The following is a 27,512-nucleotide window of genomic DNA, read 5'->3' as shown; positions in this document are numbered from 1 at the left end:
AGCAGCCAGTGGGTGGGCTGGGCTGTGGTCCTGCTTTCAGCTTCTTACTTCGCAAACCACATTAATAACATTATTTAAACCTAGTACGCGGATACGCAGACATCCCAGAATGAGTTAGAGTCTGCACTCCGTATGTGCCAGGTAGGTGAGTGTTTTTTTTTATGGCTCACTTTTGGGAGCCGTCGTCCGGCTGCCGGGGTGCCAGGCTGCGCTTTGTTACTGTACAGTTAGCTTAGCTTGCAGGGCTAACTGGCAGACGTCTGTCTGACTGGCGCCTCCGAGACGCCTGTAGACGGCCAATAAAACAGCCTGTTAGCCACAGCAAACAATCAGGCCTCCAGTCTGTGAGGTTTACTGAGAAGGAGTCGCTGATAACTGCATATTGATATACTTCACTTCAAAACACGAGGCTGTGACATTGACATATCTGGTGTTAGCATGCTAGCCTAATTTGTGTTATTAGTTGTTTGCGCTACATTAACTATTAGTCTACAGAGGAACAGGTACAGTTACAACAAATGTTACATCTAAAGCCATTAGAAGTGATTGAATATAACAACTAACATGATTACATTACGTCTAGGTAAAGAAATTTAAGTACATACACTGACAGTGTAAGACAGTTTTCTGCCGGTTGTCTTTGAAATGTCTGCAGTTTATTCGATAATCAGTAATATGTATCAAATGAGTCATTGACAAAGACAAACAGATGACTTTTTGGGTTCAGCTGTTATAAGTTGTGGCTTCCTTTCTGTCTGAAGCCTTGGCAGGGATCATCAGAAAACATAGAGGGGCTAAATGTAATTATCCTCTTTGCAAGAGTGTACTCATTTGAACTCTCACTGGCTCCTCTTCCCTCCTTCCCTCCCTCTGTCAGTGCACTGAAACATGGGTTGTTGCAGTGTCTATGTCCTTCTGTTGCTCTTGCTGCAGGCCCTGCAGACATCAGCTGAGGGCTCAGGTACTGTGCTCTATTGTCTTTCCACTCCATATTGTAATGTTTGTAGACTGTGCTTCCTCTCATCAGTTGTCAGTTCTTCATGGGCACCCACACTGGCCATGAGCAACATATATACATGGCTCGCAGCTGTTACTTTTTTGTGAGAATTGGCTACAAAAGCTGTAGTCATCACCTGTCTCAATGGCAGCAGGGAGCAATTCCATGCCAGCTTTTTGAATTTGGGCTGAGGATTAAGGTGTATTCGGGTGATCCAGTATTTGTTGCTATCTATGTCATTGGCTCCTAACCTTTTAGGTGCACAACTACTACAAAGTATGAGTAGTTGTGACCTCAGTATAGGTCACGTTTATCACTGTGCAATGAGCAGTTCAACCAAAGAGGAATTTTTCTCTCTTGGATTGATTTATTTGAAAACTGTTTAGGGGCCTTAAGTTATAAAATATACTTAACTCTGTGTGGTAGATGTGGGTTTTTTTTCATTGGCTGTCCACAGTAACTGGGGCTTTGTTCCACAAATCAAATTTTCTGAGTTATCTTGATACATTTATTAATTGAAAGCTGTTATAGGACAAATACATAGTGAAGTAGCAACAGGCATAATCTGTTGATGATGGGATGTTTTTGGCCAGTTTAAACCACTAAAGTAGTGCCTTTATATTAAAAGCACAATGCCATTAGTAGCTGAATAAAATAAGCAATATGAAAAAATTTAAACCTATATAGAGTAAACCAACTTACCTGTAATGCTCCATTCCCTTTGAAATTGTATGTTCTTTTGGTGCCTAGTGCCTGTTGAATGTCTTCTAGTTCAAGATCACTGTTATGTTTTGCCAGATTGGCAGCTCACTAGTTTGTGTGTTAGAAAGTTGGTGAGACAGAAGTCTTTCTGTTGTCTTACTGCCCTATATAAATCCAGTGTTTATGTGTTTCTATGTACTGCGAAACAGCATGAGTGTATGGTGAACTCATAGAATCTCCTCAACAGATGGACAGTTGGTGTGTCTGTGCGATAGCCCTACATGCCCCCAAGTCACTCGCTGCCAGGGAACCCGGTGTTTCTCCTCTGTCAAAGTGGGCAGCAGCGGGGTGGTGTTTGAGCATGGCTGCCTGAATGGGCAAGAGAAAATCCTTTTACATTGCTCCACAGCTCCATCCTTCCACCAGGCCATTTACTGCTGTTCTGAGTACATGTGCAACGGCAACAGCACCAGGAGCTTCCTGATGTCTCTGCTTCCACCAGGTAGTAGCTCATAACATGTTTAATTTCAGCAAAGAAGTGAATTGTCAAAATAGAATAATTGTGTTTCGTAGCTAGATACTGACAGTATGTCAGTATCTGTTTTTTCCCCTTTCCTTCACTCACATACCTTCTACTTCCTTCCTTCCTTTGCAGAAGATGAGCCAGCAGGTGAGCCAGTACGGTATCGTGTTGAGACCTTAGCTCTCTTTGTACTTGGCCCGGTGGTGGTTCTGGCTCTGCTGTCTGTAGTGTCAGTGCTGGCCTGCAGGAGGCTCCACCATGGCCGTCTGCAGAGGCTGCAGGAATTTGACACTGAGCAGGGAGCCATAGACGGCCTCATCTCCTCCAATGTGGGAGACAGCACTTTAGCGGTAAGAATAAAGAGTGGTTCTTGTTGAAACCATGAAATGTTGTGTTCACCACCTGATTTAATATGTACATCTTTATTTGCAAGGTATTTCTTGCCCTGAGAAACCATTTTCAGTCATGTCAGTTTTGCCACTCATACTTATATTTTCCAGTTTTTACACTTAACAGGTCCCAAATTTCTGTGGTGCAGGAAATTTTTTTTACATAGATGCAAACAGTAATGCCACATTGATTCTGAAACATTTTTTTTTTTAAGTACATATTGTTTTGATCCCAGTTGATGCTGAATTTCAGTAGCCTTGCATCTTCATTTGATGTGTATAATGCGCCTTCAAATGATTCTGACATGTACAGCTAAACTGATATCTGTCTCTGTCTCCAGGACCTGTTAGCCCACTCATGTACGTCAGGCAGTGGTTCAGGTCTTCCCTTCCTTGTCCAGAGAACTGTGGCCAGGCAGATCAGTCTAGTGGAGTGTGTAGGTAGGTAAAACAGGACTGGCTTCAAGTGATTGATACTGATTGAGAAACTGATTGGTTTATTCACAGGCTGATTTAGTTAGAGCCATAAGGAAACCCATGTCACAGGCAATGGAATATTAATACAACACACTTAACAAAATCAAACAGAAATAAATTCAGCAGCAGCCTCGAGCACTAAAAAGTTAGGTTGCACAAAAAGCAAATTGTCTTTGATAGTTTCCAAGTAATCAGAAAATAGGAACAGCACAGCAGTGTTGTGTCATCCACACATGCAGACTGTTGTTCGTCATGCTCAGTTTCACTTTTTGAATGACTGTACATATCTATTCTAGGTTGTAACCCGTATTAAGATACAAATCTGACAGTAGTGTCAAATAGATGACGACAGTGTAACAATAATAGGAGGTCACATCATTTTTGAAACATTTAAAGCAACTGTAAAACCACAAGTCATCTGTTTCTTCTGTGCTGATCATGTTTCGTAAAATTATAACGCTTTTCTTAAGTTGGTGGAGTAAAGTTTACTCATTGTCATGGGAACTCTGATAAATTTCAATTTGAGTGATCAAATAAAAGTATGTAGGTCAGATGCCTTGGGATCCTGTTTTGTACCACAGTAAGATACAGCACAGTTTGTACCATTTTGGAATTGGAAAAATGTGGTTTCATGCTGCGGATGAGAAATCATACTTAGAGCTTCTTCAACTACAACATGAATGTAGCCATAAAATAATATGAAAATATCTAAAAAGCACATTAAATGTACAATGTTAACTTTTTTAAAAACATGCATATATGTATATTCTCTTCTCTGATTTCCTGTGCTACCATTTCTAATTTCTCCTCATTCATCCCTCTTTTTCAGGCAAAGGAAGGTATGGCGAGGTGTGGCGGGGTCAATGGCAGGGGGAGAACGTGGCTGTTAAAATTTTCTCCTCAAGAGATGAAAAGTCCTGGTTCAGAGAGACAGAGATCTACAACACAGTGCTGCTAAGACATGAAAATATACTGGGTGAGTCTGTTGCACACAAATATGAGGTATTGCTTACTGGAAGGGGAAAATGGGAAGAGGGTTGGTTGAGAAAAAACATTTTTCTCATTCTCTGATACTTATTCTTTTGCAATTTTCCCCACTGGATTTATGAGTGTCAGAGAGGATGTTTTTTGCACTGTTACTAAGAATACAGTTGAGCTTCAGAGGAAAACATGTGCAATGATTTGGTTATCTGAGCTTCATTAGACTTGTTATGCTTGAATTACTCACAATAAATATCCTGTGCAAGCTAAAGAGTCTGTCAGGCGTGTTTTCCACTTTGCTTGCCTTTTTAAACTTCAGCTTCTTCCTCTAATGTCCTTGTGTTCTTCCCACTTTTATTTTTGAAAGCACTGATACATACATTGCAGAATAAATGCAATAGAAAATCAACATATGTGCAAAAATTCAACAAAGCAATTCAATAATAATAATAAATGTTATCCATGCAAGAGACACTTGACTGACTCTAATAAATATATTATATACTATATAAATAATATATAGTTGATGAGCGTCTCTGTTGTCTCCTCTCAGGCTTCATGGCGTCTGACATGACCTCTCGAAACTCCAGCACCCAGCTGTGGCTCATCACCCATTACCATGAAAACGGTTCACTTTATGACTACTTGCAGCGAGTTGCTGTGGAAACGTCAGAGGGGCTGGCGATGGCAGCATCGATAGCGTGCGGCCTCGTGCACCTGCACACAGAGATCTTTGGCACAGAGGGGAAACCAGCAATCGCACACCGGGACCTGAAGAGCAAAAACATCCTGGTCACAAAGGAGCTGCGCTGCTGCATCGCAGACCTGGGTCAGTCATGTTCCTTTCCTGTCTCCTATAACCTTTTATCTGATTCTTCTTGGGTTTCAGAGATTAACATCCTTTGTCCAATATTTTATCCAGGGCTTCAATCAAACTTTAGTCATATGCGCATAGGGGCCACCTGCTCAAACCACTAACACGAGTATTAATTCATTAAACATTAACATTAAAATAACATTGGAAGACAAAATATTTACATTTGTCCTTTTCTTTCATATATTTATATTATAAGAATAATATTTAGTAAAATATGTTTCTAAAAGAATGTTTTGGTTTTTTTTCAAAATAAAATCACAAATGGATTAAATTGGGTCTTGCTAAAGGAATCCTGTGGAGTTTTCAAACAGTGTTTCCAACTAAATACATTGTGTGTATCTGTAAGGACTCGTGTGTATCTGTAAGGACTAACACAACCTATATTGTCTATATGGGATTGTAGTGTTTTTCTCTTCTTTTATTGATACTTAACCTCTTTTAACTGGTGTGTATTCATATGGATGTGAGCCACAATTTCTGTCTATTTTAGGACAGATTTTTTCGTAGAAGTCCTTCTACAATACTGCATGTTCTTTGCATGTTACAGGGCTGGCTGTGACCCACTTCCAGGCTGACAACCTGCTGGATGTGGGCAACAATCCAAAAGTTGGCACCAAGCGCTACATGGCACCTGAGGTGCTGGATGAGACCATTCAAACAGATTGCTTTGATGCCTACAAGAGAGTGGACATCTGGGCCTTTGGACTGGTGCTGTGGGAGATAGCAAGACGCACATACAGCAACGGTGAGTACATTTCAGCTTGTAAAAGAGTCAACATGACTATTGTATTTTTGGAATCAACTTCAGGCCCTAAGGTCACACCGTGTTTGCTTTAATTTCTGTCATCTCAATTTATCTTTCCAGGTATTGTTGAAGAGTACAAGCCTCCGTTCTATGATCAGGTGCCAAACGACCCGAGCTTTGAGGATATGAGGAAGGTGGTGTGTGTGGAGCAGCAGAGGCCTTTTATTCCCAATCGCTGGTTCTCTGATCCTGTGAGTAATAATGATCATTCCTGTTCCTCTGTGATGTCAAAATGCAGCTCTGTTAAATTTAAAAAAAACTTGTGACCACTAGGATTACTGTGCCTGTTAACTAACCAAAGTTACATAAAAATGAATGCCCATATGGACAGACCGTCCTTTAAGACTGGTTTGTAACCTGGGGGTTGTGACCCTCCAAATGGGTCAGAAGACAAATCAGAGGGGTCACATGATGATTAAATCGACAGGCGAGAATCAAAAACGTATATCTTCTACACATTTTTTTTTATTATTATACAATTCATATTTTCTTATAAAACCACATAGTTTAATATTTTAGGCTTTAAAAATGATCCGAACAAAATGGGACGGGATAAAGGGGGGAAATCATTTAGGTTGAACTATTCCAGTTAGTCACTTCTACACGTTTTCCTTTTAAAAACAGTCCCTGTTTTAAAACAGTTTAAAACAAGGAATCATTGCTGTGAACAGTGTTCTGATTAGTCAATTAATCGATTAGTTGATTCAGAGAAATTGGCAACTATTTCTATAATTGATTAATTGTTTTTAAATGATTTTTAAAGCAAAAATGTCACATTTGATTCCTCCAGTCTCTCAAGTGTGAGAATTTGCTGTTTTTCTTGGTCTTTTATTATAGTAAATTAAATATTTCGGGGTTTGGGCTGCTGTTCGGACCTAACAAGACCTTTTGATTATGTAACCTTTTGCTTTGGGAACTTAATTTAGTATTCTGCAGATTAATTGATAATCAAAATAATTTTCAGTTCCCTACCGACTCAAGCTTTTCTAGTTGTTCTTGAGAACAGTTCAAAAGTTTACAGACAAACCTCTTTCATTTAAGTATTTGGATGTTGTACTTTTATGGGCTTGTTATGATGTCATCCTCGTGGATATTTACAGCTGCAACTGTATGATGATAAACAAGGTATGAGATGTGTGTGATAGCTGTACCCTGTTAATACCCAGAACAACTTTTTACATCTAAAAGCTCCTGCAGTCACATTGATTGCCAAGTTTCTTCTCACTGTGGGTGTATCACCGTCTAACTCTCATTTTATTTCCCATCCTCTTCACTGAATGTTTCCTTCTCCGTCAGACTCTCTCTGCCCTGGTAAAACTGATGAAGGAGTGTTGGTACCAGAACCCCTCAGCCAGGCTAACAGCACTGCGAATTAAGAAGACCCTGGACAAGATTCACAGCTCTCTGGAGAAGGGTAAGGAGTCGTGAAAGGGAGAGGAGCTTCAGCAGCAGCTGCCTGATGTCAGGGATCGGCTTAGAGAAGAGCCACGTTTGTTTAACGACAAAGGGCGATAAGGGGGACAGACAACAGACCAGAGGAAAAGAGTTGTTCAAGTGTCATCCAGCCTCATCCTTCTCTTGCTCCCTCACTCTCTCTTCCTTTCTCTGTGGTTGGCCCCACCCCACCCCGCGGATATCCCTCTCTCCCTCTCTGACTCAAAGCCCACGCAGACATTTGGGCTTGTTCTGTCTGAAAAAGCCAGCCTTTGCTATGGGACACAAACCTATTGTCAATGTGTTCGCACTGACCTGAACTGTGGACTGTTACCAAGTGTGAAGAACATGGATGGCATATTGTAGTACCCCAATGCTTTAACGCCCATTTAAGACTGGTCTGGTTTCAGCCTTCTCACACACACACGAAACAGTACATACTTTGAGTCTCTTAAAATTCAGTTTCTGATCCCGAGCTTTGGCACACGGTCGTGGAATTTTGCTCAGAGACAATCAGAAGTATTTCACTCAATTAGCTTTATCAGAACATGCCACAAACACACACACACAAAACACAAAAATACTTAAACTTACAAAAGGAAAAGAGCCAATACAAACAAAATTGTTTTTAAACTTTTTAAATATAGTATGATATTTATATATTAAATCTCCACTGCTACTACACTACTGAGGATATGTAAGACTAATATACGATGGTGTGTGAAACGGACTGTATACATATATAGGCACTGACTCTACTGGACTTTCTGTACCCACGTTGTCATTATTGGAGCTAGTAGAAAATGACATGTTGAGAAATGGTGGAAAAAGTTTGAAAATGATTCCCACTGAGCTTGTTTTGTTGTTTGGAAAAGGCAGGATACACCACTACAGATATTACATGTTTATCCTGGTGGTTCCTGGAGTAGACATACACTATGTACCTGCCAATAGGAATTAGTCTGTATCTTATAATAAGAATATGAAATTAACTGATCCTCTCAAACTTCATAAACTCACTGTGGCTCATCTAAAGTCTTCTGTGCAAGCAGAGAGGGATCAAGGAAGACTTGTTTGTGGTAGAGGTGATGTTTGTTGTTTTTTACTGGAGGTGAAGTCTTTTTCTGTAGCGAGCTGGGCCTCCATTTACTCCTCTCGTCTCCCATCATGTCACACTGTGTACAAGTTGCCTGAGCATTGAAAATACAAATTCAAATACAAACTCATTGGGAAACTGTTTAATTCAAGATTCATTTTAAAATGTATACAGTTGCCTAGGTGTGCAGTTACAAATGAATATGTTCACAAATGCTGGGTTTTTTTGGGGGAAAAAAATGTTGCTTTGTCTTTTTTATATGTAATAAAACATTTACTGCATTCTTGTTTGTGTTGTCATTTTAGAAAAAAATATGTCTACAAGTATAATCTTCACAGATATGTTCTGGCCATTAAATATGGTTTCAGAGCAAAAATGTATCACAAAGCTTATCTGAAGTTGAAAAGGTTCAGCAGACTGCTGGACAAGTTAAGTTGATACTCCAAAGCAAGGGTGTAAGTTTGCATGTAGGGACATGTCCCTACCAATATTTTGGGAGTACAGAATTGTCCCTGCCAATATTTGAGTGAACTATTTTGTACTATGTTTGGAGTGAAGTAAGATCAGATCATTCCAATTACAATGAGGCTACGTCTCCAAGACAACGGATTTAAGCATGCTAGTATTTGATGGACTGAAAAAGACGGGGGCTATCTGAAGGCTCATGTCATGTGATAATATCACAGTGGTACATAAGGTCACCAGAAAAATGTCAACTGATGTTATTTGACCATGTTAACAGGCATTAACTAGCAAGCTAACCCTTGCTTTTGTCTTCTGTAGGCTAGCAGTCTGGTTGCTAGGAGTGAACATAAAATGTTGGATATATCAAACAATGAGTTTAATTTCTGTTGAAAAAAATCCATTAAAATGGCAAAATGCAAACAATGACTTTTTATGCCTCAATAGACTGATTTTTATTTTTTACCTATCACTTACAATACTTACAATTTTCATGCCTTGGAATACCATGTATTTTTAATGCCCTACTATACCATAAGATTTTTATGACTTTTTATGCCTTACTATACTATGAGTTTTTTTTACCGTTTATGCCGTACTATACTATGATGTTTTTATGACGTATTTATGCCTTACTATACTATGACGTTTTTTATGATTTTCATACCATAATATACTATGAAGTTCATTGGCATTTTCTACGCCTTACTATACTGTTGTTTTATTCCTTACCATACTATGACGTTTTTATGACCTTTTATGCCTTAATATAATATTATGTTTTTTTGACATTTTATGCCATACTATACTATGACATTTTTAATGATTTTTATGCCTTACTATACTATGACGTTTTTTTGGCATTTTTATGCCCTACTGTACTATTTCCTTTGATGCCTTACCATACTATGATATTGTTATGACGTTTTATGCCTTAATATAACATTATGTTTTTTTGACGTTTTATGCCTTACTATACTATGACATTTTTTATGATTTTTATGCCTTACTATACTATGACGTTTTCATGACTTTTTTTGCCTTACTCTACTATGACTTTTTAATGACTTTTCTTACCTTATTATACTATGACATTTTTATTATTTTTTATGTTCTACTATACTAAGACTTTTTCTGACTTTTTCTGCCTTGTTTGTTATTATACTGTGACATTTTATTGTCATTTTTATGCCCAACTATACTATTTCATTTGATGCCTTTTTTTTATTAAAAATTAATTATTCATTTATTTTTTATTTTATTATATATACTATTTCATTTGATGCCTTACCATACTATGACTTTTTTATGACCTCTTATGCCTTACTATACTATAATGTTTTTTTTGACTTTTTTTGCCATACTATACTATGACGTTTTTTATGATTTTCATACCATAATATACTATGAAGTTCATTGGCATTTTTATGCCTTACTATACTGTTGTTTTATTCCTTACCATACTATGACTTTATCTGACTTTTTCTGCCTTGTTATACTATGACATTTTCATGACTTATTTTTTCTTATGATACTATGACTTTTTATGACTTTTATGCCATACTATACTATGACGTTTTTTTGGCATTTTTTTGCCTTACTATACTATTTCATTTGATGCCTTACCATACTATGACGTTTTTATGACCTTTTATGCCTTACTATACTATAATGTTTTTTTTGACTTTTTTTGCCATACTATACTATGACGTTTTTTATGATTTTCATACCATAATATACTATGAAGTTCATTGGCATTTTCTACGCCTTACTATACTGTTGTTTTATTCCTTACCATACTATGACGTTTTTATGACCTTTTATGCCTTAATATAATATTATGTTTTTTTGACATTTTATGCCATACTATACTATGACATTTTTAATGATTTTTATGCCTTACTATACTATGACGTTTTTTTGGCATTTTTATGCCCTACTGTACTATTTCCTTTGATGCCTTACCATACTATGACATTGTTATGACGTTTTATGCCTTAATATAACATTATGTTTTTTTGACATTTTATGCCATACTATACTATGACATTTTTTATTATTTTTTATGTTCTACTATACTAAGACTTTTTCTGACTTTTTCTGCCTTGTTTGTTATTATACTGTGACATTTTATTGTCATTTTTATGCCCAACTATACTATTTCATTTGATGCCTTTTTTTATTAAAAATTAATTATTCATTTATTTTTTATTTTATTATATATACTATTTCATTTGATGCCTTACCATACTATGACTTTTTATGACCTCTTATGCCTTACTATACTATAATGTTTTTTTTGACTTTTTTTGCCATACTATACTATGACGTTTTTATGATTTTCATACCATAATATACTATGAAGTTCATTGGCATTTTTATGCCTTACTATACTGTTGTTTTATTCCTTACCATACTATGACTTTATCTGACTTTTTCTGCCTTGTTATACTATAACATTTTCATGACTTATTTTTTCTTATGATACTATGACTTTTTATGACTTTTATGCCATACTATACTATGACGTTTTTTTGGCATTTTTTTGCCTTACTATACTATTTCATTTGATGCCTTACCATACTATGACGTTTTTATGACCTTTTATGCCTTACTATACTATAATGTTTTTTTTGACTTTTTTTGCCATACTATACTATGACATTTTTAATGATTTTTATGCCTTACTATACTATGACGTTTTTTTGGCATTTTTATGCCCTACTGTACTATTTCCTTTGATGCCTTACCATAATATGACATTGTTATGACGTTTTATGCCTTAATATAACATTATGTTTTTTTGACGTTTTATGCCTTACTATACTATGACATTTTTTATGATTTTTATGCCTTACTATACTATGACGTTTTTTATGATTTTCATACCATAATATACTATGAAGTTCATTGGCATTTTCTACGCCTTACTATACTGTTGTTTTATTCCTTACCATACTATGACGTTTTTATGACCTTTTATGCCTTAATATAATATTATGTTTTTTTGACATTTTATGCCATGCTATACTATGACGCTTTTTGATATTTTTATGCCTTATTATACTATGACATTTTTATGACCTTTTATGCCATACTATACTATGACGTTTTCATGACTTATTTTTTCTTATTATACTATGACTTTTTTATGACTTTTTTTGCCATACTATACTATGACGTTTTTTATGATTTTCATACCATAATATACTATGAAGTTCATTGGCATTTTCTACGCCTTACTATACTGTTGTTTTATTCCTTACCATACTATGACGTTTTTATGACCTTTTATGCCTTAATATAATATTATGTTTTTTTGACATTTTATGCCATACTATACTATGACATTTTTAATGATTTTTATGCCTTACTATACTATGACGTTTTTTTGGCATTTTTATGCCCTACTGTACTATTTCCTTTGATGCCTTACCATAATATGACATTGTTATGACGTTTTATGCCTTAATATAACATTATGTTTTTTTGACGTTTTATGCCTTAATATACTATGACATTTTTTATGATTTTTATGCCTTACTATACTATGACGTTTTCATGACTTTTTTTGCCTTACTCTACTATGACTTTTTAATGACTTTTCTTACCTTATTATACTATGACATTTTTATTATTTTTTATGTTCTACTATACTAAGACTTTTTCTGACTTTTTCTGCCTTGTTTGTTATTATACTGTGACATTTTATTGTCATTTTTATGCCCAACTATACTATTTCATTTGATGCCTTTTTTTTATTAAAAATTAATTATTCATTTATTTTTTATTTTATTATATATACTATTTCATTTGATGCCTTACCATACTATGACTTTTTTATGACCTCTTATGCCTTACTATACTATAATGTTTTTTTTGACTTTTTTTGCCATACTATACTATGACGTTTTTATGATTTTCATACCATAATATACTATGAAGTTCATTGGCATTTTTATGCCTTACTATACTGTTGTTTTATTCCTTACCATACTATGACTTTATCTGACTTTTTCTGCCTTGTTATACTATGACATTTTCATGACTTATTTTTTCTTATGATACTATAACTTTTTATGACTTTTATGCCATACTATACTATGACGTTTTTTTGGCATTTTTTTGCCTTACTATACTATTTCATTTGATGCCTTACCATACTATGACGTTTTTATGACCTTTTATGCCTTACTATACTATAATGTTTTTTTTGACATTTTTTTGCCATACTATACTATGACGTTTTTTATGATTTTCATACCATAATATACTATGAAGTTCATTGGCATTTTCTACGCCTTACTATACTGTTGTTTTATTCCTTACCATACTATGACGTTTTTATGACCTTTTATGCCTTAATATAATATTATGTTTTTTTGACATTTTATGCCATACTATACTATGACATTTTTAATGATTTTTATGCCTTACTATACTATGACGTTTTTTTGGCATTTTTATGCCCTACTGTACTATTTCCTTTGATGCCTTACCATACTATGACATTGTTATGACGTTTTATGCCTTAATATAACATTATGTTTTTTTGACGTTTTATGCCATACTATACTATGACATTTTTTATTATTTTTTATGTTCTACTATACTAAGACTTTTTCTGACTTTTTCTGCCTTGTTTGTTATTATACTGTGACATTTTATTGTCATTTTTATGCCCAACTATACTATTTCATTTGATGCCTTTTTTTTTATTAAAAATTAATTATTCATTTATTTTTTATTTTTTATTTTATTATATATACTATTTCATTTGATGCCTTACCATACTATGACTTTTTATGACCTCTTATGCCTTACTATACTATAATGTTTTTTTTTACTTTTTTTGCCATACTATACTATGACGTTTTTTATGATTTTCATACCATAATATACTATGAAGTTCATTGGCATTTTTATGCCTTACTATACTGTTGTTTTATTCCTTACCATACTATGACTTTATCTGACTTTTTCTGCCTTGTTATACTATGACATTTTCATGACTTATTTTTTCTTATGATACTATAACTTTTTATGACTTTTATGCCATACTATACTATGACGTTTTTTTGGCATTTTTTTGCCTTACTATACTATTTCATTTGATGCCTTACCATACTATGACGTTTTTATGACCTTTTATGCCTTACTATACTATAATGTTTTTTTTGACATTTTTTTGCCATACTATACTATGACGTTTTTTATGATTTTCATACCATAATATACTATGAAGTTCATTGGCATTTTCTACGCCTTACTATACTGTTGTTTTATTCCTTACCATACTATGACATTGTTATGACGTTTTATCCCTTAATATAACATTATGTTTTTTTGACGTTTTATGCCTTACTATACTATGACATTTTTTATGATTTTTATGCCTTACTATACTATGACGTTTTCATGACTTTTTTTGCCTTACTCTACTATGACTTTTTAATGACTTTTCTTACCTTATTATACTATGACATTTTTATTATTTTTTATGTTCTACTATACTAAGACTTTTTCTGACTTTTTCTGCCTTGTTTGTTATTATACTGTGACATTTTATTGTCATTTTTATGCCCTACTATACTATGACATTTTCATGACTTTTTATGACTTTTATGCCTTAATATAACATTATGTTTTTTTGACGTTTTATGCCTTAATATACTATGACGTTTTTTATGATTTTTATGCCTTACTATACTATTTCCTTTGATGCCTTACCATACTATGACTTTTTATGACCTCTTATGCCTTACTATACTATAATGTTTTTTTTTACTTTTTTTGCCATACTATACTATGACGTTTTTTTATGATTTTCATACCATAATATACTATGAAGTTCATTGGCATTTTTATGCCTTACTATACTGTTGTTTTATTCCTTACCATACTATGACTTTATCTGACTTTTTCTGCCTTGTTATACTATGACATTTTCATGACTTATTTTTTCTTATGATACTATGACTTTTTATGACTTTTATGCCATACTATACTATGACGTTTTTTTGGCATTTTCTTGCCTTACTATACTATTTCATTTGATGCCTTACCATACTATGACGTTTTTATGACCTTTTATGCCTTACTATACTATAATGTTTTTTTTGACTTTTTTTGCCATACTATACTATGACGTTTTTTATGATTTTCATACCATAATATACTATGAAGTTCCTTGGCATTTTTATGCCTTACTATACTGTTGTTTTATTCCTTACCATACTATGACGTTTTTATGACCTTTTATGCCTTAATATACTATGACGTTTTTTTGGCATTTTTATGCCCTACTGTACTATTTCCTTTGATGCCTTACCATACTATGACATTGTTATGACGTTTTATGCCTTAATATAACATTATGTTTTTTTGACGTTTTATGCCATACTATACTATGACATTTTTTATTATTTTTTATGTTCTACTATACTAAAACTTTTTCTGACTTTTTCTGCCTTTTTATACTATGACATTTTCATGACTTATTTTTTCTCATGATATTATGACTTTTTATGATTTTTTTGCCATATTATACTGTGACATTTTATTGGCATTTTTATGCCCTACTATACTATTTCCTTTGATGCCTTACCATACTATGATGTTGTTATGACCTTTTATGCCTTAATATAATATGATGTTATTTTGACGTTTTATGCCATACTATACTATGACGTTTTTTGATAGTTTTATGCCATACTACACTATGAAGTTCATTGGCATTTTTATGCCTTACTATACTATGACGTTTTTTATGATTTTCATACCATAATATACTATGATGTTTTTATGACCTTTTATGCCTTAATATAATATTATGTTTTTTTGACATTTTATGCCATGCTATACTATGACGCTTTTTGATATTTTTATGCCTTATTATACTATGACATTTTCATGACCTTTTATGCCATACTATACTATGACGTTTTCATGACTTATTTTTTCTTATTATACTATGACTTTTTATGACTTTTATGCCATACTATACTATGACCTTTTTTTTTGGCATTTTCTTGCCTTACTATACTATTTCATTTGATGCCTTACCATACTATGACGTTTTTATGACCTTTTATGCCTTACTATACTATAATGTTTTTTTTTACCTTTTTTGCCATACTATACTATGACGTTTTTTATGATTTTCATACCATAATATACTATGAAGTTCATTGGCATTTTTTTGCCTTACTATACTGTTGTTTTATTCCTTACCATACTATGATGTTTTTATGACCTTTTATGCCTTACTATACTATAATGTTTTTTTTGACATTTTATGCCATACTATACTATGACATTTTTAATGATTTTTATGCCTTACTATACTATGAAGTTTTTTGGCATTTTTTTGACTTACTATACTATTTCATTTGATGCCTTACCATACTATGACGTTTTTATGACCTTTTATGCCTTAATATACTATGATGTTTTTTTGACATTTTATGCCATACTATACTATGACGTTATTTATGATTTTTATGCCTTTCTATACTATGACGTTTTCATGACTTTTTATGCCTTACTATACTATGACTTTTCAAATGACTTTTCATACCTTATTATACTATAACATTTTTCTCATTTTTTATGCCCTACTATACTATGACTTTATATGACTTTTTCTGTCTTGTTATACTATGACATTTTCATGACTTTTTTTTTCTTATGATACTATGACTTTTTATGACTTTTATGCCATACTATACTATGACGTTTTTTTGGCATTTTCTTGCCTTACTATACTATTTCATTTGATGCCTTACCATACTATGACGTTTTTATGACCTTTTATGCCTTACTATACTATAATGTTTTTTTTGACTTTTTTTGCCATACTATACTATGACGTTTTTTATGATTTTCATACCATAATATACTATGAAGTTCATTGGCATTTTTATGCCTTACTATACTGTTGTTTTATTCCTTACCATACTATGACGTTTTTATGACCTTTTATGCCTTAATATAATATTATGTTTTTTTGACATTTTATGCCATGCTATACTATGACGCTTTTTGATATTTTTATGCCTTATTATACTATGACATTTTTATGACCTTTTATGCCATACTATACTATGACGTTTTCATGACTTATTTTTTCTTATTATACTATGACTTTTTATGACTTTTATGCCATACTATACTATGACCTTTTTTTTGGCATTTTCTTGCCTTACTATACTATTTCATTTGATGCCTTACCATACTATGACGTTTTTATGACCTTTTATGCCTTACTATACTATAATGTTTTTTTTTACCTTTTTTGCCATACTATACTATGACGTTTTTTATGATTTTCATACCATAATATACTATGAAGTTCATTGGCATTTTTTTGCCTTACTATACTGTTGTTTTATTCCTTACCATACTATGATGTTTTTATGACCTTTTATGCCTTAATATAATATTATGTTTTTTTGACATTTTATGCCATACTATACTATGACATTTTTAATGATTTTTATGCCTTACTATACTATGAAGTTTTTTGGCATTTTTTTTGACTTACTATACTATTTCATTTGATGCCTTACCATACTATGACGTTTTTATGACCTTTTATGCCTTAATATACTATGATGTTTTTTTGACATTTTATGCCATACTATACTATGACGTTATTTATGATTTTTATGCCTTTCTATACTATGACGTTTTCATGACTTTTTATGCCTTACTATACTATGACTTTTCAAATGACTTTTCATACCTTATTATACTATAACATTTTTCTCATTTTTTATGCCCTACTATACTATGACTTTATCTGACTTTTTCTGTCTTGTTATACTATGACATTTTCATGACTTTTTTTTTCTTATGATACTATGACTTTTTATGACTTTTATGCCATACTATACTATGACGTTTTTTTGGCATTTTCTTGCCTTACTATACTATTTCATTTGATGCCTTACCATACTATGACGTTTTTATGACCTTTTATGCCTTACTATACTATAATGTTTTTTTTTACTTTTTTTGCCATACTATACTATGACGTTTTTTATGATTTTCATACCATAATATACTATGAAGTTCATTGGCATTTTTATGCCTTACTATACTGTTGTTTTATTCCTTACCATACTATGACGTTTTTATGACCTTTTATGCCTTAATATAATATTATGTTTTTTTGACATTTTATGCCATACTATACTATGACATTTTTTATGATTTTTATGCCTTACTATACTATGACGTTTTTTTGGCATTTTTATGCCCTACTGTACTATTTCCTTTGATGCCTTACCATACTATGACATTGTTATGACGTTTTATGCCTTAATATAACATTATGTTTTTTTGACGTTTTATGCCATACTATACTATGACATTTTTTATTATTTTTTATGTTCTACTATACTAAGACTTTTTCTGACTTTTTCTGCCTTGTTATACTATGACATTTTCATGACTTATTTTTTCTCATGATATTATGACTTTTTATGATTTTTTTGCCATATTATACTGTGACATTTTATTGGCATTTTTATGCCCTACTATACTATTTCCTTTGATGCCTTACCATACTATGACGTTGTTATGACCTTTTATGCCTTAATATAATATGATGTTATTTTGACGTTTTATGCCATACTATACTATGACGTTTTTTGATAGTTTTATGCCATACTACACTATGAAGTTCATTGGCATTTTTATGCCTTACTATACTGTTGTTTTATTCCTTACCATACTATGATGTTTTTATGACCTTTTATGCCTTAATATAATATTATGTTTTTTTGACATTTTATGCCATGCTATACTATGACGCTTTTTGATATTTTTATGCCTTATTATACTATGACATTTTTATGACCTTTTATGCCATACTATACTATGACGTTTTCATGACTTATTTTTTCTTATTATACTATGACTTTTTATGACTTTTTTGCCATACTATACTATGACGTTTTTTATGATTTTCATACCATAATATACTATGAAGTTCATTGGCATTTTCTACGCCTTACTATACTGTTGTTTTATTCCTTACCATACTATGACGTTTTTATGACCTTTTATGCCTTAATATAATATTATGTTTTTTTGACATTTTATGCCATACTATACTATGACATTTTTTATGATTTTTATGCCTTACTATACTATGACGTTTTTTGGCATTTTTTTTGACTTACTATACTATTTCATTTGATGCCTTACCATACTATGATGTTTTTATGACCTTTTATGCCTTAATATAATATTATGTTTTTTTGACATTTTATGCCATGCTATACTATGACGCTTTTTGATATTTTTATGCTTTATTATACTATGACATTTTTATGACCTTTTATGCCATACTATACTATAACGTTTTCATGACTTATTTTTTCTTATTATACTATGACTTTTTTTGCCATATATACTATGACGTTTTTTATGATTTTCATACCATAATATACTATGAAGTTCATTGGCATTTTTATGCCTTACTATACTGTTGTTTTATTCCTTACCATACTATGACGTTTTTTTGGCATTTTTATGCCCTACTGTACTATTTCCTTTAATGCCTTACCATACTATTACATTGTTATGACGTTTTATGCCTTAATATAATATGATGTTTTTTTTTACGTTTTATGCTATACTGTACTATGATGTTTTTTGATAGTTTTATGCCATACTACACTATGAATTTCATTGGCATTTTTATGCCTTACTATACTGTTGTTTTATTCCTTACCATACTATGATGTTTTTATGACCTTTTATGCCTTAATATAATATTATGTTTTTTTGACATTTTATGCCATGCTATACTATGACGCTTTTTGATATTTTTATGCCTTATTATACTATGACATTTTTATGACTGTTTATGACTCACTATATTATGACGTTTTCATGACTTATTTTTTCTTATTATACTATGACGTTTTTTGATATTTTTATTTCATACTATACCATGACGTTTTTTGGCATTTTTGTGCCTTACTATTTTTACCATGTTGTTTTATTTCTGATCATACTATGAATTTTTATGACCTTTAATGCCTTTATATACTATGACGTTAGTTTGACTTTTTATGCCTTACTATACTATGATGTTTTTATGACTTTCTATGTCTTATTACACTATGACGTTGTTATGACTTTTTATGCCTTGCTATGATATGACATTTTCATGACTTTTTTTGCCTTACTATACTATGTTGTCTTCATGGCTTTTTATGCCTTACCATACCATGACGTTTTCATGCCTTACTATAATATGTACTTTCCTTGACTTTTTATGCCTTAGTATACCAAGACATTTTTATGCCTTACTATTCAATTAATTTTTTTATGCCATCTTATACTATGATTTGTTATGCCTTACCATACTATGACATTTTTCTAACTTACTGCAGTACTTTTTCCAACTTTTTCTGCTCAAGTCACAACAAAAGGCAGGCCAAAATCTCAAGGCATACGTGTATTCTTATTTGTTCAAAACAGTCTCTATAACCTTTGTTATTACTCATATGAATCTGTAAACCTTCATTCTTATCTTAAAATGACAAATAAATTTGAGAAAATAATCATGACAATTTTTATTAACAAACTAACTAATTTTAAACTTTTCAAAATGATAAAAAGGGGGCAACAAATCAGAGAGACACAGAGAGAGAGAGAGAGAGAGAGAGAGAGAGAGAGAGAGAGAGAGAGAGAGAGAGGGAGGACGGGTAGATCTGCCCCTAATTACCCATTACAGACCAAGAGAGATGCACTGACACTGAAAACGAATTTTCATATAAACAGTAAATACAGAAACAGTATGCATGGAGTTGTAAAACAACTTTAGTCTAAGAAAAAAGAGATACATTGAGAATGACATTTTTTGACATGCATGCAAACAGTGAAAACAACCATAGTTAACACAGTTAACATTGAGTTGAAAATAAAACACTTAGAACATGTACATGTTACTTACATTTGTGATTGTAAATATTTTGATACTTACAAGCTAGTGAGACACATGTGCCTGTAGGTGCTTGCAGACTCCGGCTGAGGTTTTTAACATCCCCAGTCCAGCCATAGGACAGGTAGCTTTCATGATACTGCCTGTTGACTTTTTTATGACTTGCTCTGACTTTTTATGCCTTATTGTACTATGACTTTTTTATGCCTTGCTATACTATGACATTTTTATGCCCTACTATACTATGACTTTTTATGCCTTACATTTCATATATGGAAATTCAACACATGTATATATATAAAATTTATGTATGGGCATTCCTGAATGTAAATTCAGATTATTTATCTTATTAAACCGTTTGGTTGACAGCATTAAAAAGCCAATCTCTTTTTTTTGGAGGGGTGGTGGTGTTTTTGCTTCCCTACCAATGTTGGGACCAAACCTACAACCTTGCTCGAAAGTCAAAGTCTTGGGCACAAATTACACTTTGTTTCCTTGCTCAGCTGCAGAGGAGGGCTTGTACCTAAAAGGCTGAAATTTCTACATAAAAGACTATAGCCTTTGAAAGCAATACATTTGATTTGCCTAACCCAGTCTGTTAAAGCATCATTATAACTTCAGATAAACTTTTGAATGTATTTTTACTCTGAATGACAACTGTGAATTTTGTCCTTTCATTTAAACAGAAAGCTCATCAGAGCTTTAAATGGCCAGTATGTACAGGAGGAAGAATTACAGTGAGCAAAACCCGTTTCAGTGTTCATGTGGGCACCTCACTACTGTTTTAAGACAGATTTGAAAAATTGTGAACCTATCCTTTAAAGCTTCATACTGCGGCGGCTGAGCAACACATTTCCTCACACATAGGTATCAGGAGTCCTCATGTAGTAAATTTTAATTTTATTGTTCGTACTCAAATGCTCTAATACAAGGGCTGCAGTTTAAGAACTGAACACTGTGAAAAACACTGTCCACCAGTTATAGACTGTTACCTTAAATAATTACACAATTTTACAATGCTCAAGAGTTTATAGTATATTATGATCATTCAGTTGCTTACTGAAAAATATGTTCTGTGCTTTTCATCTTTAATACAAAGTGTCCTTAATTTAAGATCTAAAGGCTACTCTGTGACTTGCAGAGGTAATGATCATGTTAAGTAGTAACTTCAATTGGAACATTTTAAGTTCAGAGCCTGCTACAAAGTCAGCAAGTTATTGACTATGTCGTTCTGAGAGTAATGCTTTGTGAACATGAAAATGAAACTACTTTCTTCTGTGGACATGTATAACAAACAGATACTACTTAGTTGCGAATGCCACTTGTGCAAAACCTGCAACTCTGCATTAAATGTGTGAAAAAGGTGTCACAAGAAGGAGCGTGATCTGGCATAAAAACCATGTGGCAATCAGGCTGTAGTTAGAGCTCCTGCATAAGCTCTACATGCATTACCACCTACCCCACAGCAGTGAGACAGTTGGGGTCATTTAATGTTGTCTGGTAAAGTCTTATATGGGTTGAGAATGCCTTTGGGATCCAGCATGGCCTTGATGTTACCCATCAGAGCCACAGCCTGGCTGGGTTTACTGTAGTAGATGTAGTTCCTCTTCTTCAGGCCCAGTCCATGCTCAGCACTGATGCTGCCCTGACAGCTGGCCGTCCACTCGTAGATGAACGGCTCGATGGCAGCGAGGAGAGAAGGGTCTTTGGCAGGAGAGGTGATGTTTAGGTGGAGGTTACCATCGCCTACAGAGAGATTGAGAGATATTGGGTGTGGGTGGGGTGAATGGTACAAGTGAAATGAAAATAAGAAATACCTCATTCTCGCACGCCACTATTCCCCTCCTGATATACAGACTTTATAAATTTCTTTCCATCTGCTGGTCTTACCTACGTGTCCATATCCCACCACACTCCTTGCCCGGTCCCCCAGGTGCTGCCTCATGTCTGTCACCAGCTGGTAGATCTGCTCCACTGGAAGTGAGATGTCATACTTGTACGTGAAGCCATCGTGAGTCAGCGCCTCCGTGACACGTTCACGCATTGACCAAAGAGTCTGAGCAGTTGGAAATAGAAAAGTTGATTGCACAAGCTGCAACACCTACTGTTGTGGGAACTACCCGTAGGCAGTTTTGAGTAAGTTGGCAGGAAAGACACTAGAAGTCGAGATACCTTTATTTTTGACTCCTCAGTTGCCACAGTTCCGTCAGTGACCAATGATGATGTCATCGCCTCCTCTAAAAAGTTGTGGAGTTTCTCTCCATCATGTGTTGGGTCAGATCCAGATGTTTCTATGACGACATAGAATGGGCACTCTGCAGGATGGAGAGAAGGCGGTTAGCGTGTGTGTTAGCATGTATAAGTAATACATAATAAACTAAAATATATGATTTTTTAACACATTACAATGAAGTTACAAGCAAAGCAAACATAAGTATTTAACTATAACCCGTTCATGTGAAGCATCCGTAACTGATGTGTAATGACTGACTGTACACTGGAGCACAATTGTCATCACATGTTTTTTATATGAATATGACATATATTAAGTTTGGTAACAAACTTGTGTAATATTCATTGCATAATTACATTTATATCGTACATTGATTAATGACGTACCTATTGTCAGTCTGTGACAGCTTTAGCTGATCAAGGACACAAGACGTGGCTGAACACTCTGAGAAGAAATCTAGTAAATTGACCTTGAGTGAAGAGTTTTTTGTCACACCCCTTTTTTCAGTGTTAAGACTGCATCTTTGAACACAATGATAAATAGTTTTAAACTTGCCATGAATGATCTGTATATGTATATAAACAGTTAATAAATGCCTCATAACACTGTCAGGATTTATTAATCCGTGTAATCAATCATTCATTATCTGCTTAATCACCAGTATTGGCTGTATCATAGGAGGAGTTACAGTTGTTAACAAATACTTAATAAATAATAGACACTTAAAAATGCCCTTACACTGTATGTGCTTACAGCTACTGCTGTTAAATGTGAAATAAGGTGCGCACACATGTGTGTACCTACCAGAAATGGGATTGGATAGTTTGAGGTGCGTGTTCAGCAGTCTCATACATTCACTGTCCAGGAACTCGAAGGCTGACAGGATTTCTCCCAGCATGCCTTTGCAGAGCTGAAATGTCCGCAGCAGTTGCTCGAAGGTCTCACAGCCTAATAACACAAACACAGATAACTGCATGATCAACTAGTGCAATTTAGCTGCTAATCTATAAGAACAAACTCATCTAGATTTCAAAGAACTTCATTACATTGTTAAGTACACTGTTTCCACCCTCAGATCTGAGAGGCTACGAGAAAATCCTACCCAAGAAAACCACGTTGACAGATTTAGGTTTCCGTGGACAAAGGACAGACACTGCTGTAATGACCCCCAGTGTACCCTCTGACCCTATAAACAACTGTTTGAGGTCATATCCGGTATTATCTTTCCGCAGCGCGGCCAAGCAGTCCAGCACCCGCCCATCTGCCAACACCTGCATAAGTCACACACATAAACATAAAATCCATGATTTTATCTTTTATCTAATCAGAATCAGGCCATCGCACACTTTTTCTCCATGATTTTAATAAAATACTTTTTATTGAAGATCATAAATGTCCCTCAGTTATTTACACCACTCACCACTTCCAGACCCAGCACAGTCCCGTGTAAGGAGCCATATCGCAGCAGCCGCAGACCACCTGCATTAGTTGCCACGTTGCCACCAATTTGGCAACTGCCTTTTGCCCCAAGATCCAGTGGCATGATGTAGTCTCTCTCCTCCAGGTAGAGAGACAAGTTCTCCAGAACACAGCCTGCCTGGCAGGTGAGAATACCTGAAAAACAGAGAAAGAGGATCTCTGAGAATGATTCAAATACGCAAACAGCTCATTTTGATTGAAACTTGAGAATTTTTAGTTACCAGAGATGCTATCAAAGGTAAGTATGTTGTTCATAAGAGCAGTGGAGAGGATGATCTCATCATAGACTGGGACACTGCCCCCAACCAGCCCAGTGTTTCCTCCTTGAGGATTCACTGCCAAGTTGCGACTGTTACAGTAGCTACAGGAGGGGAAACAAAACACTTTAAAACACTTGCCTTATTTTTCTATCTATCTATCTAGTCTTCTTCCCATCATGTTATATACACCTGAGAACCTGAGAAACTTCCTCTGTTGTCTGAGGTCTCAACAATAGTTCACTGGAACCTGCAGAAGAAAGGAAATATGTAATACATCAATTCTTTAGTATGATGAAATGAATGAATGAGTCCAATTCAATTCTACCCATCACCTCTCACTGTTTTGAGCCAGTCCACATTACTGGACTCCAGCAGGTCCGGGTCAGTGATGGTCCTGCCTGGTAGGATCTTCCTGAAGAAGACTAAATCTTCCTGAGTAACTCTGGAGAAAGGCAGCCTCTCTGGGGCTGCAGCCGGAGATGGCTTGAGTCCACCTGCCCCAGCCCCATGCAGCTTACGAGTGGCAGCTACAAACTGCCCTGAGCTGCAGGTGAGAAATGGAGTGTGTAGGTCTACAGGTGAAAGTCTGGTTCTGGCTGTAGATGAGAGGGTGCTATGGGGGCTGAGATGTCTGAGAGCTGTCCACAGTTTTGGTGTTCTTTGGAAAATCCCCGCCATGATGGAGAGATAATTGGGAGAGACGGCAAAACAGGCTGCAGAAAAGAAGTAGGATGAAACTCAAGTCTGGTGCCACAAGGCAGTGCAAAAGATATTCTAATTCTCATTTTCATGCCCCCACTTTGTATTTAGCAAGCCACTGCTATAATGAAGTACCCTGAAAGTACTGTCCTGCTGTAGCTGTGCACATACTGAAACTTTCTGGTAGGAGAGAGTAAGAAAACTAGAAAACATTGCAACCACATTTTATTTATATCAGAGACTTTCAATTTGTTTATGAAGCCTAAAATATTTAAAATATACATCAAAATTTTAGGAGAAATCAACCCCTCTTATTGTTTTGTCAAAGTAAAACATTTCAGTGCTGTAGATCAAGTGGTACTGATTTCTAGCGTTACAACATAAGATGCAAATCCTTACAGCTTTGTTTTTGCTTTCATAGAAATGCCTGGACAAAAAGCTAACTTTTCTTAATGTGAATATGAGATTTTTACCTTTGTGACATGTTCTGATTGTTAGTTACAATACTGTTTTTGCATTAGAAACACAAACCAATACTCAGTAACATCAGGTGTTATTTTTAATTCACGTATATTGTTTTATTTAAAACGGTCTCCTCTTAATGCAGATAGAAATGTCTTCTTATACTTTCTGCATCTTCTTGTAGCAATTAAAGTAGAAAGGACGATTACAAGCTGCTTGCCTGAGACACTGCCCTGGCAAACTACTAGCAAACTGACGTTTCTTTTGGGATATGACCTAAAGCTTCTTCGCCCACAACGAACAACATGCCACAGAAGAAGCTGAAATGTCAGTTAGCTTAGCTCGATTAGCGCACTGTTTGACAAGGAGCTAGCGAGCAAATATCCATTGTTACTCACCATAAACGTTCACTTAACGGCCCGCATCTCTCTGTTCATGTGTCTTTCTTTCGTGTCATATCTCAGAGTGTGAAATCTGTCACAAAGTTCAAGGCCAGCGAAGTTACTTAAAGATGTCACACTGAGTGTTTACAACTAGCACGACAGCAAGTAGCTTCAGAGGTTGACGGCGGTGAAAGGTCACAGAGAAGAGGATGGACGAATCAGAGGGCTTCTTTCTTTCAGATTGAACCAATAGGCGTGAACCTTTCTTTATCGCTGAACAGCCAATGACGGATGTGATAAGTAAAGAAAACAGTTTTTTAATCTTTTCACATTAATCAGCCTGGTATGGAAACCAGTTAATCCGTGCTCGTTTTTGTTTGGAATAGTTTTAACAAATTTGGGTCTTGAGTTTACAGATGATTTGAAAAATGTTTTGTTTTTTTTCAATTATATTTATGAAAAATGTCTGGCCACAGTAAGATTAAATACATACTGAAAAGATTTATATATCCTTTTTAAAATCAATTTTGGTACTTATATTCCTTTGATGTGGAGGTGTTTTTTTGATAAATACACTGCTTAACATTTTTGAAATTTTGGTTTAATCACCCCCAAACAGGCAACACACTGAATCAATGATTAACATCTGATTGGATTTGACATTAACCCTAACAGACATACATGTTTGACTTTTTAGGACACCCACCCTTAATACGGTAATTTTTACAACTATTCATTACTTATATTTTAATTTAAACTTTTATGATTAAATAGAGATTTGAGATATTGGTGTCTCAGACCACTAACTTACCTCACCTACTGATTTAGAATGGATGCTAATAAGATGAACTTTAACAGACAGACTCTTCTAGCACACCTGCCTTACATAAAGCACTAATTAAGAGCAGTCGTAACACTCTTAAGACACCTACAGTACACATTATATACACAAGGTAATATACAGGTTGTGCAATAGCATTTACATAATATCTGGTCAAGCAATCAAAGGTGAAGCTAAGCAGGCTGCACTGTACATGCTGAACACATACCACCTTTATCTACTGTATATTATACCTACTTACCTGTATATAAAAGTTTTACGTTTATGCTGGTTGTCTTTGTTGATTTATCTTAGCTGTATGTCTACTTTGTTCCTGGCAGAATTATTTTATAATAAAAATTTTCAGAGTGGTACCATAAATTATGGTACATGATATGATTTGTTATTTGGATATGGAGCTCAACAAGAATAAATGATTAAGATTTAATCCACCAAATTAAAACATCTCAA

At 34.3% G+C, this 27,512-nt stretch overlaps 2 protein-coding genes across 2 annotated transcripts; one reads left to right on the top strand and one right to left on the bottom strand.

Annotated features, from left to right (window-relative positions):
* On the top strand, positions 1 to 8,562 carry acvr1l (activin A receptor, type 1 like). The gene is made up of 10 exons (XM_056393966.1): positions 1 to 141; positions 878 to 961; positions 1,947 to 2,201; positions 2,355 to 2,572; positions 2,953 to 3,052; positions 3,918 to 4,064; positions 4,623 to 4,898; positions 5,494 to 5,691; positions 5,812 to 5,942; positions 7,048 to 8,562. The coding sequence occupies exons 2-10, from the start codon at positions 889 to 891 to the stop codon at positions 7,177 to 7,179; spliced, it is 1,530 nt and encodes a 509-aa protein (XP_056249941.1). The 5' UTR covers positions 1 to 141; positions 878 to 888; the 3' UTR covers positions 7,180 to 8,562.
* Positions 8,563 to 20,566: 12,004 nt separating this feature from the next.
* d2hgdh (D-2-hydroxyglutarate dehydrogenase) lies at positions 20,567 to 27,490 on the bottom strand. The gene is made up of 10 exons (XM_056393085.1): positions 26,237 to 27,490; positions 25,010 to 25,390; positions 24,867 to 24,924; positions 24,639 to 24,778; positions 24,359 to 24,552; positions 24,041 to 24,209; positions 23,743 to 23,886; positions 22,878 to 23,020; positions 22,596 to 22,761; positions 20,567 to 22,451 (listed from the first exon to the last, which is right to left on the bottom strand). The coding sequence occupies exons 2-10, from the start codon at positions 25,353 to 25,355 to the stop codon at positions 22,189 to 22,191; spliced, it is 1,623 nt and encodes a 540-aa protein (XP_056249060.1). The 5' UTR covers positions 25,356 to 25,390; positions 26,237 to 27,490; the 3' UTR covers positions 20,567 to 22,188.
* Positions 27,491 to 27,512: the final 22 nt, after the last annotated feature.

Source organism: Seriola aureovittata, chromosome 13 (assembly GCF_021018895.1).
Source record: "Seriola aureovittata isolate HTS-2021-v1 ecotype China chromosome 13, ASM2101889v1, whole genome shotgun sequence".
NCBI classification, from domain to species: Eukaryota; Metazoa; Chordata; class Actinopteri; order Carangiformes; family Carangidae; genus Seriola; species Seriola aureovittata.
This window is presented reverse-complemented; position numbering and strand designations above follow the sequence as displayed.